The 17,512-nt window shown below is 40.9% G+C and overlaps 1 protein-coding gene across 6 annotated transcripts in view; it reads left to right on the top strand.

Annotated features, from left to right (window-relative positions):
- Positions 1–17,512, top strand: part of EXOC6B (exocyst complex component 6B) — a 584,809-nt gene that overhangs the window by 111,688 nt on the left and 455,609 nt on the right. For all 6 annotated transcript variants that reach the window (XM_058667964.1, XM_058667965.1, XM_004582805.4 and 3 more), the window contains exons 3-5: positions 1,828–1,875; positions 3,378–3,468; positions 3,577–3,622. In XM_058667964.1, the coding sequence (XP_058523947.1) occupies positions 1,828–1,875; positions 3,378–3,468; positions 3,577–3,622 (185 nt within the window). The remainder of the gene's footprint in view (positions 1–1,827; positions 1,876–3,377; positions 3,469–3,576; positions 3,623–17,512) is intronic.

Here is a 17,512-nt window from a genome sequence, read left to right as displayed (position 1 = left end):
TGAAAGCAAATGCTAAATTAAGGGTAAGTATTAGGTAAACAATAAAGAGGGAAATTGAGAGTTTCTTACCTTTCTGATTCTTCATAAAGGTTTTATGGAAACGGTTGGATTTCTTTTTGTCTTTGAAAACAGGAATACATGTAGTTATGATAGTGCAGGTACAACATACAGCACTTTTAAAAAAAGATTTATTTATCTTTATCTGAAAGTCAGATATACAGAGAGGAAGAGAGACAGAGAGAGATCTTCTGTCCACTGATTCACTCCCCAAGTGACCATAATGGCTGGAGCTGTGCCAATCCGAAGCCAGGAGCCTGGAGCCTTTTTTGGGGTCTCCCAAGTGGGTGTAGGGTCCAAGGCTTTGGGCTGTCCTCCGCTGCTTCCCCAGGCCACAAGCAGGGAGCTGGATGGGAAGTGGAACAGCCAGGTCATGAACTGGCACCCATATGGGATCCCAGGACTTTAGCCACTAGGCTACTGTGCTGGGCTCAACATACAGGACTTTTAAAAAGTGTATTTTCTGGAAACCTAGTTTCTTGGGATGATCTCTAATAAAACCTTACATTAACTAAGTCTGGAATGTATTTTGTATGATATCCCTGTTTTGAGCATTGCTTTGTGTGTCATATTGTGTATGAGTCTGTGTGTGTTCCTGTTACTAACATTCCATAACGTTTCTTCATATTCCAAGCAACATCATAAGAAATACTGGGATAAGGGATGTATTGAAAGTATAAGGAGGGTCAGATGCAGTAGAAGGCTAGAAAGTGTCAATGTTTTGGAAGTTAATGTTGCTTATTTTTTGATATCTGAGAGGAGGAAATTATTCTGTGCACTCATTTTTCATCAATGGAAGCATCAAAAAATGGGTGCAGGAAAAAGCTATGTTCTTGTTCATTTTAGTGATGAACTGTGGATCATTTTAAAGCTTGTTCACATATTTTTGGCTCTCTGTTGGAAAGACTAGGTTAGAAATTGGGAATATTAAGAACTGTTAAGAAGTAATGCTCTAAGAAGAATTAACATATAACATTTCCTAAATTAGGACACACGGAAACTTTTTGAGTTAAGAAGTTAAACTTACACCCAGCTTTTGCAGGAATAATTTATGAAGTAAGAACTCCCTGATGAATTTGTTCTTTCTAGACTCTGTGAAGAAGACTCCCTGTGCATTGTTTTTCCTCCACTGATTTAATATTTTTTGCTTAACCCTTTTTCTTATTTTTTTAAAGATTTATTTATTTTTATTGGAAAGACAGATATACAAAGAGGAGGAGAGACAGAGAGGAAGATCTTCCGTCCGATGGTTCACTCCCCAAGTGACTTCAATGGCTGGAGCTGTGCCAGTCCGAAGCCAGGAGCTCTTCAGGGTCTCCCACGTGGGTGCAGGGTCCTAAGGCTTTGGGCCGTCCTCGACTGCTTTCCCAGGCCACAAGCAGGGTGGGAAGCAGGGCTGCTGGGATTAGAACCGTCAACAATTTGGGATCCCGGGCGTGCAAGGCGAGGACTTTAACCACTATGCTATCGTGCCAGGCCTAACCCCTTTTTCTCTCAAAAGAAAACATGTAATCTTTAGTTGTTTTAGTGTTATTAGTTGGGCATGTCCCAAACCAAATATGCCTTTTAGAATTGTTTCTTTTCAGTTTTCGAAAGGTTACTCATTCTAGCACTCGTGAAGTTGATAGGACTTAAGTTCCATTGGGCCAGTATGTGGTGGGATTCTAAAAATAGCTAATCCTACTATCTTCAGTTTCCATTTTGATCTTATTTAACTGTTGTCTAAACATATGATTTTTTTAATGAGTTTAAATTTTCTTCCCTCTACAGAATCAAGTGACGGATACTAATAGAAAACTTCAACATGAGGGAAAGGAAGTAAGGCCAATTTACGTTTTGAAAAATCTTTTTGTTTCTTTTGATGTCTGTGTTCTTTATTTAGTGACTTGTAAGATTAAGCAGTATGTTGAAAGAATTTGGAGATTATGGTTGCTCCTCATGTTTATTTGAAGTGCACGACTAAAACCACTGGATGCGTGATGTGAGAGGATGCAGTGTTCCTTCGCTGTGCTTGACGATCATTGTGTAGCTGCACTATTGCCAGTGCTGTTCCCTCTAGCTGGAGTGCCCTTTCCCCAGGGTTCTCCTGCTTCAAATCTTGGTTAGATGGTATTTTTTTAATGAGCTTTCATAATCGTCTTGTTTAGTCACCGTCTCATCCTCATCACCTGCATTGTTACTGTTTCTCGTTTCCTCCACTGAACCTATCATACCCTGATATTTTATATTTGTACTTCTACATATCTGTTTTCCAGTTTATTTTCATTAGAAATGAAGCTCCATGAGATCATAAATTTTGGTTTAATTTATTGCTTTATCTTCTTCACCTTCCTAAACAATGACTGGTATGGGATGGGTGCTCAATGAATATTTGCTTAAAAAATAAACCATTGATTCCTTTATTGACTCACCCTTTAAGCCTTCACAATTTGCTATGTTATTTTACATTTACTCATCGCTTGAACTCTGGCTAACTGTTTGAAAAGTCAAGGACAGATATTACTGCTAATTCATGGATGAGGAAACCAGAACAGATGATTTGTTGAAGTTTCCATAGTCACTGACAAGGCTGACACTAAAACCAGTTTCCTAAATCGTAGTCTGTAACTTTTCCCTGTATCAAGCCCCTTAAATAGTCTTTTAATACCACCCTCTGACTTATCAGAGACTTGATCAGGATCATTCTCCTTTCTGACATGATATCTGAGCAGATGACATTATTTGATATGTGTACAGAATGAATCTTTCAAGTGGATATGTAGATAAGTGATTTTTAAAAAATTTGTTTCACACATTATATAATCTACAGAGAATATAGTTTTAGTTATTTTGTGAAATGACTTATCCTGAACTGTTAAAAGTCACACTTCAAAGTATGTGGTTTATTTGTTGAAATTGAATCTTAATTGATGATAATTTTCAAGACTTAGATGAAGTTGAAGAAGGACTATTTTCCTCTAGTTTAGCACAAATGAAAGAAATACAGGATCTCAGAGGATTGATGAGATCATAAATCAAAGTCTGAGTAGAGTTTGGAGAAAATATGTAAAATTTTTTTATTTTCTCCTGGATAGCCTCTGTATTTTAGGATTCCATCTTACCTAGCCATTTCGAGCACAGTATGTTTCTTGGGGAGAAAGTAGGAAACTGTAGGAATGTTTTACTGGTTGGAAAAGGCAGTTCCTTAGTTCACTTGGCAGGTCTTACTATGAAACTGTCTGGGATTTTCTGATGAATTGAACACGGTGTGGAAAAATGTGACTGAAAGCTTTTTATTTACAGCTGTTGGCATAATTCAGTTTCTTTTCCCTCCTGCCAAGCTGGTAATAGCAATGGAAGAGCTGAAGCAGTGTCGGCTACAACAGAGAAATATTTCTGCCACTGTTGATAAATTAATGCTGTGTCTTCCAGGTAAGAAACTAGAAATGGAGTAGGATTTTTGATACAGTTCATTTAGCTTTAATCAATTCTTTCACTTTCTCTAAATAATATTTGTGTGCTATTTTTTTCTCTTTCAAGTCCTAGAGATGTACAGTAAACTGAGGGACCAGATGAAAACCAAAAGGTAAGATATTTTTATGCCATAAACTTTTATTATCTAAATATTTCTATTGTTAGAATGCTTTTGAAGTCCATATTTAGTTTAACTTTTTGATGTACATCTATTGATTCATCGTAGATTTATTTACATATACTATTGGTCGTGTATTATGTTTCATGAATGATAATACAGTTTGTTAGCGGATCTTGACCAAAGCAAAAACAATGTATTTCTTTATGGATATCTACTAGTGGAGAGCTTATTTTCTTTATATTCATTCTAGACATTGTAATTCATTGTATGGATAATCCACATGTCCCCTTCCAGTTCCAGTATTGATCTAAGTGCTGTTCACCAGTGTTTCTAGCTCAGTCTTTCAGACTTATTGTTTATGGTTGGGTCATGTGACTGTTTCTGGTTTATAAAATGTGAACAGAAACAATATTGTTAGTTTGGGGCTTATCATTTAATGCCAGATTAAATTACCTCAAAGTTCTTAATTTCTCTTGAATGTGAGAAAAATAACTTTCAAGATATCGAGTCCCTAAGTGACTTCAATGAGCAGAGCTTCTCTTGATATTCATTTTATAATTAGTATAAACTGAGTAGGCTTTAAATCTTTGAGTTACTGAGATGTGGAGAGTGTCCTTGACAGGTAACTATCCTGATACTTTTGGGGCTTTGGCATGTTTTCAGTTGTTTGGTAAAGCACACAATAGTTCAGTACATATCTTTGTTTATTTGAACTCACATGAAAAACTTTTGCAGCGTGGTGCTCTTCAGGAGTGGCCATGTGCATGGATCACATGAGAATTTGATAATGTAGTTTCTGATTGGGACTGGTGTCTTTCCTGGTTCTCTATTTTCTACCATTCCTCCCAGTCATTCCAATTGGGCCAATCTGGGGCTTATATCTAGGAGATCAGCTGTTTTCATAGGAAGGACCTGGATGTCTTGAACCTTAGTCAGTATTCTCCAGGTTGTTTACCCAGTTAACACTACCATCAGCATTTTATGGGAGATCATGTTACTTCACTTCTTGGTAATATCTCTACTGTTAAATTTCTTTTTTCTTTTTTTAACAATCTGATGATTATGAAATGATAGATCACTGTTGTGACTTTGTATTTCTTTTCATTAGATTGTTAGTAAGAGTAGATTTTAGGTATTTGAGTTTTCTTCAACATAACCCCTGCATTTTTCTTTAGAATATCTGTTGTTTTCCTTTACATTTTTGAATTTTGAATTGTGTGATACAGTTTCGTATAGGCTGGGATTCCCCCCTAAACTACCACCCACATCAGATTATTCCCATTTTGTTACAATAGTGTAGTCCTTCATAAGGAATCATACTTCTGTCAGTCTTATTTAAATGTACCCTGACATTGTTGGTACAGACAGTCCAGCATCTCATTGTCTACACATGTCCAACAATTTCATTGGGATCCATCTTTTGTCTGAATGCATGTTCCATTGTATCACCACGTCTGTACATGATAGACCCCAGTACTCAATCACTATACATTTCCGTAAGTGGGAAGCCATGAAATAAGGTCAACAACTGGTACGAGTTAAAACACCCACAACAACAACATCAACAAATTACAGCACCATGAAAAAAATGTGCCACTGAGTAACCAACACATGAGTGACAAAAAGGAAACACAAAAGTCTTGGGAAAAATGGTGCTATCATGTAATCTATGAGTCTGTGATGAATTCGACAAGAGAAAAGAAATTATTTGGAATAAACCAATCTGAAATAAAAAGAACATCAAAACACATGGGATACAGCTAAAAAAGCAAGCAAACAAACAAAAAACACTATAGATTGGATTATTGAAGTTACACTTTCCATACTGATTTCCTTATGTAAGAGAGAACATATGGTATTTGTTCTTTTGTGATTGACTCATTTCACTGTGCATAATGGTCTCTGACCACCTGGTTGTAAATTAAGAAGCAAGACCCACACCCATCACATAATAAAATTAGCTCTAAATGGATCAAGGACCTAAATCTACACCCAGAAACCATCAAACTATTAAAGGAAAACATAGGAAGCACACTCCAAGATATAGGAACAGGGAAGGACTTAGAGAAGATGCCAAAAGCAAAGGCAATCAAATCCAAAATGAACAAGTGGGACTACATCAAACTAAAAAGCTTCTGTACAGCAAAGGAAACAATTAACAAAGTGAAGAAGCAACCAACAGAATGGGATAAAATTTTTGCACACTGCACAAGTGATTGGGGACTAATATCCAGGATTTACAAAGAGCTTCAGAAACCCAGGGACAGCAAAAAAAAAAAAAAAAAAAAAAAAAAAACCAAAAAACAAACAAAAACAAAACAAAACAAAAAAAAACCACCAACCCTGTAACAAAATGGGCAACAGAAATGAACAGACATTTTTCAAAAGAACGGATTCAAATGGCTAACAGACATATGAAAAGATGCTCAGGCTGCCTAGCCATAAGAGAGATACAAATGAAAACCATGTTGAACCACCTAACTCCAGTGAGACTGGCCTACATTCAGCACTCAGCTAACAGCATCTGGTGTGGATGTGGGGAGAAAGGCACCCTCCTTCACTGCTGTGGGAGTGTAGGCTAGTACAACCACTGTGGAAATCAGTATGCAGAGTGCTTGGAAAATTGCAAATAAACCTGCCATATGACCCAGCTATCCTGCTCCTAGGAATATACCCAATAGAAGTGAAGTCTGCATATGAGAAGGGGATCTGTTTTCCTTTATAGTAATGGAAATTGATCATGTCCTTTGGATGGTGTTTCTTGTTATATTCTGCAATGCATTCTTCCAATGCCTGGCTTATCTATTTTGTACCATTTGTATTTTTGGTTGTATAATTGTTTTATTTTTGATGTAACCAAATTTGCTTTTGGATTTAGAAAATTTAGTGTAAGTAATTGCATTTCTTTCCTGAACTAGTTGAAATTAAGCTGCTAGCCTGATGTGCCATCATCTCCAAATACTTCAGTGACATTATTCTGTGCAACCATAAAGTAACAGAGTGCAAACTAGCTTGATACATGACTAGCATCTAATCCTTATTCCCACTTCACATTTTGCCTGTTGTCTCCAATATGTTCTGTATAGCATGAGTCCACTTCAAATCATAGGCTTGTTTCGGTTGTTCTGTTTATTTAGTCATAGTTCAAACTGGAATTTTTTAGTGTGTTCTTGACTTTCATGATGTTGTTGCTTTTGAACATTTTAGGACTTACTTTGTAATGCTGTTTGCCTTTTAAGGAAGATCTCATGTGACAATTTTATTTACTTCTTAATTTAATTGGTTAATTTTATTTATGAGAAAAAGCGACAAGACTAGAAAGCTTCAGACTGTTGGCTTGTGCTGTATATATTCACAACAGCCAGTACAGGGCTGAGCTGGGACCGCAGTCAGGAGCTGAGAACACAAATCGGATTTCTTGCATGGATGGAAGGAATCTGATTTCTTGAGCTGTGGCTACTGCCTCCCATGGTCTGCATTAGCAGGAAGTGGGAATTGGACCCAGGGATGGGTTCAAATCTAGGCACTAAAATATGAGTTATGAGCGTCTTAATGGGCCAAATACCTGCCTCAATCCCTTTTTAATCGGACTGTTTAGATCTTTTGTATTTAGAGCAGTTATCAATATAATGTTTAAATATATTATCTTCTAATTTGTCTTCCATTTCCCTTGGCTCCCACATGGGATCCCAGTGCATACAAGGCGAGGATTTAGCCACTAGGCTATTGCACTGGGCCTCCTGCCTTCTTACAATCACATGATGTATTAGGTTTATATTTTATCTTCAGTAATGGATTATCTTTTTAAGTGGTTGCTTCAAGATTTTTGAAGATTTATAATGTTTATCTTTAACATATAGTAGATCTTTATATAAAATCACACCAAATTGCATACATGGCAAGATTCTAGTGGCAATGTATTTGCACTGGATGTAAATGCTGATTCTTATTTGATAATTACACATTGTATCTATGTGTGAAATTATAACGCTGTGTAAATATGTACAATTATCATGTGCCATCGACAAATTAAGGAGAGCCGAAATGCTTCCATTTTACTTTCCCCTCCTTTGTGTTATTATTGTCGTTGATCTTACTTTTAAATATAGTATAGTGCCCAAAGTACATTTATACTTTGGTGTACATAATTTTTTACATTTTATGTAAATTTGAAAATAAAACAAAAAAAACTTTTCATCTACATACATAGTTTACCACTGTTGGTACATTTTATTCTTTTATGTAGATCCAAGTTTTCATCTGGTATTAACTTTTCCCTTCTGCTTGAAGAATATCCGTCAGCATTTCTTGTTGTACCGGTCTATTGACTATGAATTCTCTCAGAAATCGAAGATTTCTGAAAAAAATCTATATTTACCTTCATTAAAAAAAATTGAGTTACTATGCCTATACCATAACATTTACGAATTATTACTGATGCAGTCTTACTACGGATTTTTAGCCTTTTGTGATTCAGTCTATTTGTTATTTTTTAGTTTTTGGAAGAGGTGAGGTGAAATTTCGTAATGTTTTGTTTTTTCCTTTTCTCTGATGTGCACCGATCCTGAGCATTTCTTCATGTGTCTGTTGACCATATGGATTTAATCCTTATTTTAAAAGATAATTTTATTAATTTTTGTAAAGTGAATAAATCTCATGTATTCCGTGATAAGGATTTAGAAGCCTAGTGACACCTCTCATGCTACTTCACCTCCTTATTTACCCTCACTACTTTTTCTTTAATTTTATAATAAAAGATTTTCCATTTCACTTCACAATCTTAAAAAGAAACTTTTAACAAAGAAAAGAGGCAGTCAACAATGGGAGCTATTGGAAACATTCCATTGATTGCTTCTTTATTTTGTTGAGTGTTTTCTTTTTTTATCGTGTAGATTTTATTTTTAGTACTTCTTACATATTTGATTAGGGTACTAAGGAACAAGGGCTTTAGGAAAGTGGGTGAGACCATTGTTTCCACATTCTCTTTTTTCCTTCCTGTATCTGTGGGGAGAGGAAAGAGAAGAGGATGAGCCACACCCAGCCTCTCAGCCATCCCATGGTCCGCAATGTGGGGCATGCACCGAGGGTCCTGCTCAAGTGGTTTTGATAGTTCAACAGTTCTGAATTGCTGCCAGTTTTGCCGTTCCAATCATGATGAAATCTCTCCAGACTCCACTGGCTGACATAGTCCACTTTAGAGTTTCCTTTTGCCCAGATACTCACTGCCAACTCTTGGCTGTGGTGGTTGATGGATTTGTTCTGTCCTCTGTCCCTGTTATGGTACCAGGTGTCCTCTGCAGGCTCCAGTGTACTGCCATGTCCTCCATGTGCATCTGGATATGCTGTCCACTCCTCCATCTAAGCCACTGAGGAGGCCCAGCTCTGACATATGCATTTCACGTCAGACCATGGAACCTGCAATTTCCTCCATAGTTAGAGTTCTGAATCCTGTGGTTCAGTTGGGAGGATTCCCAAAGAAACTTCATCTGAGGTGATCCCAGACCTGATTCTTGCGTGTGCATGCCAATACAGGGTCTGGCACAGTCCATCGCCCACATCGGCTTACGTGCACATTGTTAGTTGCAATTGCTGGGTCAGTTGTCTCCAGCCCTGTCTTCTATGCAAACTAATGAGTGTTGCAGTCCAGCCTGATCTTGCCCTCTGCACACTCAGCCCCCATCCACACCAGAGGGAGTTGTAGGCTAATTGGTGTGTCCCGCAGTAACCCACACCAGGCCTGCCTCCTGGGCTGGTTCACGTGCTTGCCACTATGTACAGCAGACTGGTCCAATCTGTCTTACATCCCATTCAGCTCTCATACGTGTCAATGGGCTTTGAAGCCTAGTTCAGCTCAACCAACCCCACTATCCAGACCACACATGTGCTGGCAAGTGCCACTCTCTATCTAGCCATGCCTGTCCCAGTTCTGGTTCTCATTCTCACCAATCAGAGTGGCAACCCAAGAGGGAGGTGCCCACTGTTCTCTACTGGGTCCACTCTCACTCCCGGATCTTGCACTCTGCAGGTGGTTCTGTAGTTTAGCTCAACAGTTCCCACCCCCCCCCCCCCCGTACCAGCATTTGATTGCTGGTGGTGTGGCAAAGCCCAGCCAACCCTCACCCCCTCTGCCTTATGCATGTACCAGTAGGTACAGTCTTCCCAGCCTGGCTTGTCAGCTTACCTGCAGGTCACCAGGTTTTGTAGCTCTGCCCGGCCTGGTCTGCCCCCAATCCCAGCCCTCCTGCTCACCAGTGGGAAGGGTGGCCCAACTGGGGATCTCCCTGCAGCCCCCCTACAAGTTTTGCCCACTCTCCTTCTGGTCTCACATGTGCTGGTTGGATGCTGCATAACAGTCTGGTATGGCCCACCTCACCTCGGCATTTGCCAGTGGGTCCTGTAGCCTGGCTAGGCCTAGTCTGCCCTCGGTTTCAGCTCACGCTGGTGGGGACCTCACTCCAAGAAGTTGGTGTCCCAACTAGCCACTGATTGTGGGAGTTGCTGGATGGTATTCTGTTTGCTGCTGCGTGATTCAATTGTTCCCAATGCTCCTTTGTAGAATTTGTACTGAAAACTGCTCTCCAGCTCTCCTCTGGGAGTGTAGTTCCTATTCTTGCTTCTGTTACCTTCCTGGGGTTGAAATCAGTGTGTCTTTTTCCTATTCTGCCATCTTTGATTTGCATAGTTGCTCTTACCAGTGAGTTTTCTATTTTGTGGTTTTTTTTGACTCACTAGCATCTCTTTTAGAGTTTCAAAGGCTCCTTTAATCATTTCTTGCAGGAGAGAGATGGTGGTGGTAAATTTTTTCAACGTTTATTTGATAATGTTTCTATCTGTCCTTCACATAGAGAGGATATCTTTGCTGTGTGTAGTTTTCTTAGATTGGCCCATTTGTTCCTTCAGTGCTATGAAGATCGCAACCTGCTCATACTGGCCTGTAGGGTTTCTTTGGAGAAGCCAGCTGAAGTGAACTGTAACACTGTGATGTGTTACTTCCTTTCTTTGGCTGCTTTGAGAATCCTTGCTTTTGTCTTTAACTGTTGAGAACTTAGTTATGTAAAATGTCTTGAAGTAGACTTTTTTGAATGGAACCTGGTGTACCTCAATGTTTATATCCTCTGGGGTTGGGGATTTTTCTGTTATCTTTTTGAATAATCTTTCTTACCTTTGGTCGTTCTCAGGTCTTTTTTTTTTTTAAAGATTTATTTATTTTCATTTCAAAGTCAGATATACAGAGAGGAGGAGAGAGAGAGAAAAATCTTTCATCTGGTGATTCACTCCCCAAGCAGCCACAGTGGCTGGAGCTGCACTGATCCGAAGCCAGGAGCCTGGAGCCTCTTTTGGGTCTCCCAAGTGGGTGCAGGGTCCCAAGGCTTTGTGCCATCCTCGACTGCTTTCCCAGGCTGCAAGCAGGGAGCTGGAAGGGAAGCAGGACTGCCAAGATTAGAATCTGCACCTATATGGGATCCTGGTGCGTGCAAGGCGAATACTTCAGCCGGGCTTCAGCGAATACTACTCCAGGCTCTCAAGTTCCTTTTGAATCCCAATAATTAAGATAGTTGTTGTTTTAATGCTACTAAAGTTCCTGTAAACTTTATCCATTCCTCTTTGGTTTTTGTTTTCTGACTGCATTTAAAAACAGAAAAAGGTCTATTTTTATTGGAAAAGTAGATTTACAGAGAAGGAAGGAGAGGCAGAGAGAAAGATCTACCTGCTGCTTCACTTTCCAAATGGCTGAGCCAATCTGAAGCCAGGTGCTGGGAGTTTCTTTTGGATCTTTGACCCAGGTGTGGGGTCCCAAGGACTTGGGCCATCCTCTGCTGCTTACCCAGGCCACAAGCAAGGAGTGGGGAGCAGAGCAGCCGGGATGTGAACTGGCGCCCATGTGGGATGCTGCAATTGGAGGGGGAGGCACAGCCATTCGTTACACTGGCCTCTGTCCTCAGCTCACTGATTCTCTCTCCATTGTCATTGTGATCCTTTTTTTAAATAGCATTTTAGTAGTAAAACGTTGAGCTTATTTAAAAGGTGAGGAGGTGGGGAGGATTGAGAGGGAAAAGGTGGGAGTGGGGAGATGTTTTAGCCTTCCATTCTGCATCTGTGGGAAGAGACTGACCTGTATTTTGGGAGTGGGAGTGATTTCCTGACACCGCCTCTGACCTCCCATGAGTTGAAATACCCTGGGGAGGTCGTTGATTGATAAGCAGTGAGATTTTGGAAGTGTGGCTTCCTAAGGTAGATACTTATTTGTCCCATTTCATTTTGCCCTCAGATTTTTGACTCTTAAAGGGTTTCTGAAGGGTGCAGAATCATGGGTGTGGGGCTTGCTTATCCTGGGTTTGAGAACTCTGTATCTGATCTAATGACTCGCCCCTTAATTAGTTGAACTTCCACTCTGCCTGCGGCTGTGTACCCCACATCGTGATCATTATTCTGAGATGCTATTGGCTTATTTGAACGATTCAGCAGTGTAGGTGGTCTGATATGTGGTGTGTGCCAAGGCCAGACCATACACCCATAGCTTCTAGTCCCTGAAATCAGAGATCCTGACTCGTCTGAGGCCATCATGAGAGGAAAGGATGTGCTGCTTCAAGATGCCGGAAGCCTTTGGTGGGCCTCCCTTTCAGTGGTGCTCTGTGCTGGAAGCCCTGGTGTGCCGGCTGTGTAGGCCCCTGGCCTGGTCTGTGCCCAACTCTGGTTCTTGCACATACAGTGTAGTAGCCTGCTTGTGTGGCCTGTGGCGCTGACTCTCTAGGCTCCTTTGCTGGGCTCACCTCCAGCACCAGCTCTTTGTGCACAGGTGGGTTAGGTGGCCTGCAGCACTGGTTTCTAGGTCCCCCAACCATGCTGTCCCTTGCCCAGCTCTTGCACACACTGGCGGGTACAGTGGACTTGCCTGGGGAGGCCTGTGGTACAGCTTTGCTCACGTCAAAAACCCTCAGTGGTTCCCACCCCAGCTGATGGAGCCTCCTGGCCACTGGGTTGGAGTGGTCCACTTACCGCAACCTGTGGGTTGAACATTGAAGAATAGGGAACTGTGCTGGTACATATAGTTTGAACCAGGCCCAGAATGCCTGCCAGCTCTTGGCTGCTTTTCTCCCAGGAGTGTAACACTTGCCTAGCTACCAGGCAACTTAGGTTACCTATAGCTGGAGTTGTAGTTTAAGTTTTCTTTAGTGTTCTTGTCAGCTCAGCACTTTGACTTTTTGAAAAAAAGTGTCACTGTTAAAGTTTGTCTGATACAGTGCTGAAATGTTTTGAGTTTTCTCAAAGCTCCTGTTTCCTTAAATCAGTCATTTCAGTTATTTTCAGAGTTATATATAGAGAGAGGGAAAGAGAAAAAGAGGGAGAGAAGAGAGAGATCTTCCATCCACTGGCTCACTCCTCAAATGGCCATAATGATCATAGCTGTGCTGGTTTGATGCTGGAAACCAGAAGCTTCCCCAGGGTCTCTCGTATGAGTGCAAGGGTCCAGGCCTTGCACCGTCGGCCATCCTCTGATGGCTTCCAAGCCTTTAACAGGGAACAGAATGGGAAGAGAAGTAACGAGGACTAGAATTATTGCCCATATGGGATTCTGCCACCACAGGAGGATGTTTAACTCACTATGCCACCATGCTGGCCCCTTTGAGTTGCTTTGTGATCAGTCGCATATGGTCATTTGTTTTTTCTGTTAGGTGAGTCTGTTTCTCCCTGAGAGTTGATGCCTGTTGGCATGTGATGTCTGCATGATCAAGATTATTTGACTGCCAGTTGTATAAGTTCATGTGCATGTGACCTTCCAGGATTCCAAACAGACCACTCAATTTCTTTGTGGACACCTCCGTTCTTTAAGTTCCCCAGTTTGAACCTGACTTGAAATCCAATGCTAGTGCATTGTCACTGTGTGCCCACTAGAGGGCACCCTGAGCCCATAGTTGTCCCAAATCTGCACTTGGTGTGTTCAGAACCAACTAAGCTAAGAGAGTACCTAAAAGCTGTGTGTGCTTTGGCCAGGTCCCAGGTGAGCCCAGCTCTCTTGTCCAGTTACCAGCCTGTGATCAGGCACAGAGGGGTTCTGCCTGGCTTTGAGCATCACTGTGGAAATATTAGCCCCAGGCTTCTATGCAGTGAGTTGGAACATACTTCCCTTTTCTTATCCCAGGTGGACAGTTATATGATACGTGGGATTGGGGGCAGGGTTGGGGTTGGTAATCCTGTGGCTGCCTTTGCCACAATGCTACATCATGCCTGGAGCCCAGCCCATAGGTGTGGAGATGTATGTAGGATCAAGGTCTGCATTGCTGTGGGCCGTTTGCTGCTGTGATGTACCCCTGACCTGAAATACCTGCTACTAGCATCACGTTACATGGGATGGAATACAAGCTATTCTACTGGGAATGAAGTCTTCACCTGGAACTGGGACAAGTCTAGATGCTCTGTCTTCAAGCATTGGCCGTTGGCCTTGGGATAAGGGCTTTTGGGTTCTGTCTCATGCGGGATTTCACCTTGTTGGCCCCAAAACTGGTTTCCTCTCAAAGTCCTGTGTGTGTTCCGCGTTGGGTGGTGTCTTCCTCTGTGCTGTGCTGCCCAGAGGTGGAGGAGGGAGATGGAAGTGCTGCCTTGGCTGCTTGGCTAAGCAGTGGCCTGGAGACTTGGGTCATGGCTCTCTGCCTGATCCTGGGTACCTGGCATCTTTCTTCTTTCCCCAAGTAGGAGGGGTTTCTCCTCAAGTGTGTTGCTTTGAGCTGGGGGAGGAGTGATAAGGTGCCTCTTTGTGTTTTCTGCTGTTATGTAACATGGGTTCTGAGGTCTCTCACCTGGTTTCATTAGCTCTTGTGAATATGGTTTAGTCTGTGAATGTCCCAGTGTGGGTTTCTGTGGGGAAATGACCACTGCAGTACTCTCAGTAGTTATTTTTGGGTGGGTAGTAAGTTATGTTGGTGAGAGTCTAGATGCCGGGAGGGCTTTTTTTTTTTTTTCTTAGTGAGTTGTTGGGCTTTTCTTAAGCTCTGTTGGCCCCCTCTTCGTTTCTGGGTCAGTTCCCTTAGGTAAGGTTTGTACCTTCAGTAGTTCACGTTGCATAGTTCAGTGGTCACGTTGTCTCTCCAGAGGTCAAATCTTTCTTCGCCTTTGTGAGGCTCTGGCGTATTCAGGGCCTGTGTGTCAGCTGATCTCCCTTGCTTTGTTTTGCCTGTCCACGAGCACTCTCGCTTTCCCCATGACTAGTCCAGTACTCAGCAGACACTTAGGAAGGACTGTGCGTCAGTTTCTGAAGTTCTCCATTGCTGCCTTTTGAACTGAACTTGGCTATAGAACTTGAAGCTGCCCGAGCTTTCCTGAATTACCGTCTCTTACTCCCGAAGTTAGGAAGGCTGCTAGGCTCTGAGTTTTCCATGATTGGGTGGGGAACCCAGAAGGTTATTATTCTTGCCTTGTTGGTTTCTCTTTTGTCCCCCAGTGATATTCAGTATTTGAAAATAGTTATTTTTCTACTGTAGCCAATATTCTCCTTGTTTTCTAAGTGAAATGACATGTCTGTTACTTGTTATGCCTTCGTGGCTAGAAGCCTATTTATTTTTTTAAGCTATAAATACTGATCACACTCCTGGATTGTTGCTCCCCTTGGAAGCTGTCTGGCTATCATTTTAATGCTAGCACAGCTTTTTAAAAAAGATTTATTTATTTTTATTGGAAAGTCAGATATACAGAGAGAAGGAGAGACAGAGAGGAAGATCTTTTATCCACTGATTCGCTGCCCAAGTGACCCCAACAGCTTGGAACTGTGCCTATTTCAAGCCAGGAGCCGAGAGTTTCTTCCAGGTCTTCTACTTGGGTGCAGGGTCCCAAGACTTTGGGCCTTTCTCAACTACTTTCCCAGGCCACAAGCAGATAGCTGGATGGCAAACAAGACCTCCAAGACATGAACCGATGCTCATATATAGGATCGCAGCACATGCAAGATGAGGGCTTTGGCTACTAGGCTACCATGCCGGGCCTACTAGCACAGGTTTTTTCAGTGATGTTTTACCTGTGATTTGAAAAGAAAGTAACATTTTTCTGTGTTGAAAGCATTTGTTCCACATTGTATTATACTCTGGATTTTTTTTAAAGATTCTTACAGGTCGGTATGATTTAGTTAGAAGACTCACTTGCCAGAATTCCTAACACCATCGTTGTGTAAGAGTTTCATGGCTTAAAAGTCCCAGAATTTTCTTTGTGTAGAACATTCCTCTTCCCCGGACAATCCAGGCGGGTCTGTTAGTCCCACCTTGGCTGTCCATTTTGTAGGATTGCTTACACTTTGTTGCTGCGTTCTGTCTCCTTTTTCCCCCTCTGCTTTGATTTCTGTTACTTTGTTTCTGCTTACATCTCTGTTAGTAATGAAGCCTGCCTGAGGAGTGAAGGCAGTGTGAGCACACACGGAAGGCAACTGAGTGATCTGCATTTTCATGTTTGGAGATTGTCAGAAGTCAACATTTTGGATTTATGTGGCCAGTGAAGATATGATTTTTCTTTTGGGTGCCTGCTTGCACCCATTTGACTCTCATTCTTAACCTGTCACGGATATTGAAATGTAGGAGAAATCTGAATGCATTTATTAATATGTTGTTGTAGTTGAAATATGAATATGCCAGAGAAAGGACAGTGAAGAAATAAGGTGACATTTTTTCCCTGTTGCCAGGAATCTCTGGGTTTTGTGCTAATTAGCCTTGAAAAATGTGGAGCTATTTGACAAACCAGATGTTTTCAGCATGAGCCGTGTGTCTCATCAGTGAATGTGCCTTGTGTCTGCAGGCAACATTGTTGGATTTTTCTCATCTATAAACAATGTTCTAAAATATAACTAAACCCCAAAGTATGTTTATCTTTTTGGCTTAATTTCTGGCTTTTCTATCCATTCTAAAGTTTCTCTCTAGAGGAATTGTTTTATTACACATAGCTCTTCCCACCTAATTGTACTATAAACACCATTCTGTTTATACTAAACCATGTGAATTGTTCTGTTTTTTGAGTCTGTAACATTTTAATAAAAATAACTATTTCAGATTTAATTATATTTATATATATATTTCTGAATTTAGGGGGAGTAAATCTTTTCTCATTTGTTTGGACTAAAATTTTGATCTTTGGAGCACATGAGAGCGACGACGAAAAGAAGTGAAAGCAGTGTGTGTCGTTACTGTCTGCGGTTCTGAGTGCAGGTAGAGCGTAGGTGTCTGCTAGGATGATTGTTCTGTAAGACCCAAGGACAGTTGTATGCCTTGTTATTCTATAGAGATGAACTGAGCTTCCTAAGAAATATATAATCAGAAGTATAGAATTTAAGAAATTAAAAGCATAAAAAAGAAAATGTTCATTTAGAATACTGCTGTTCAAAGGAAAAAAAAACATGATTTGCTAACCTTTTGTATACACTTTGCTGGTCATTTTTCTCTGCAGTTTGGTGTGTGTATTTACTCAGTGATGTCTTCATATAGGCATGTATATTCATAATTTGTACATGTCTACATATTTTAACTTTTGAAGGGTGTTACGATCATGCTTGTACAATGTATTTGTTTTTAACTTTCGTACCAGTCCTTGGAGATGCTGTCATTGCCATTTGGAGAAGGAGTGAATTAAGCAAGTTCCCATTCCCTGTTTCAGTAATCCGTTCAGCAATTTGTCCTTTGATAGAGTGTGTATCAGAGGTTCGACTGGTAGGAGCACACACTACACTTGATCTTAACCTAAAGGCCTAAGAATGATCAATCTGTCTGTTGAAATGATTTTCATTCAGTGCTCTTGTAAACATTTTGCTATTTCATTGGTCTTTCACTTTATGGATAAATCCTAATATCTGTAACCGTTTCCTTGTTGATAGATTTGTCAGTTTTTAAAAATTTGCTCAAATAAAAACTC

The sequence above is a fragment of the Ochotona princeps genome, chromosome 8 (genome assembly GCF_030435755.1).
Source record: "Ochotona princeps isolate mOchPri1 chromosome 8, mOchPri1.hap1, whole genome shotgun sequence".
Taxonomy (NCBI): Eukaryota; Metazoa; Chordata; class Mammalia; order Lagomorpha; family Ochotonidae; genus Ochotona; species Ochotona princeps.
This window is presented reverse-complemented; position numbering and strand designations above follow the sequence as displayed.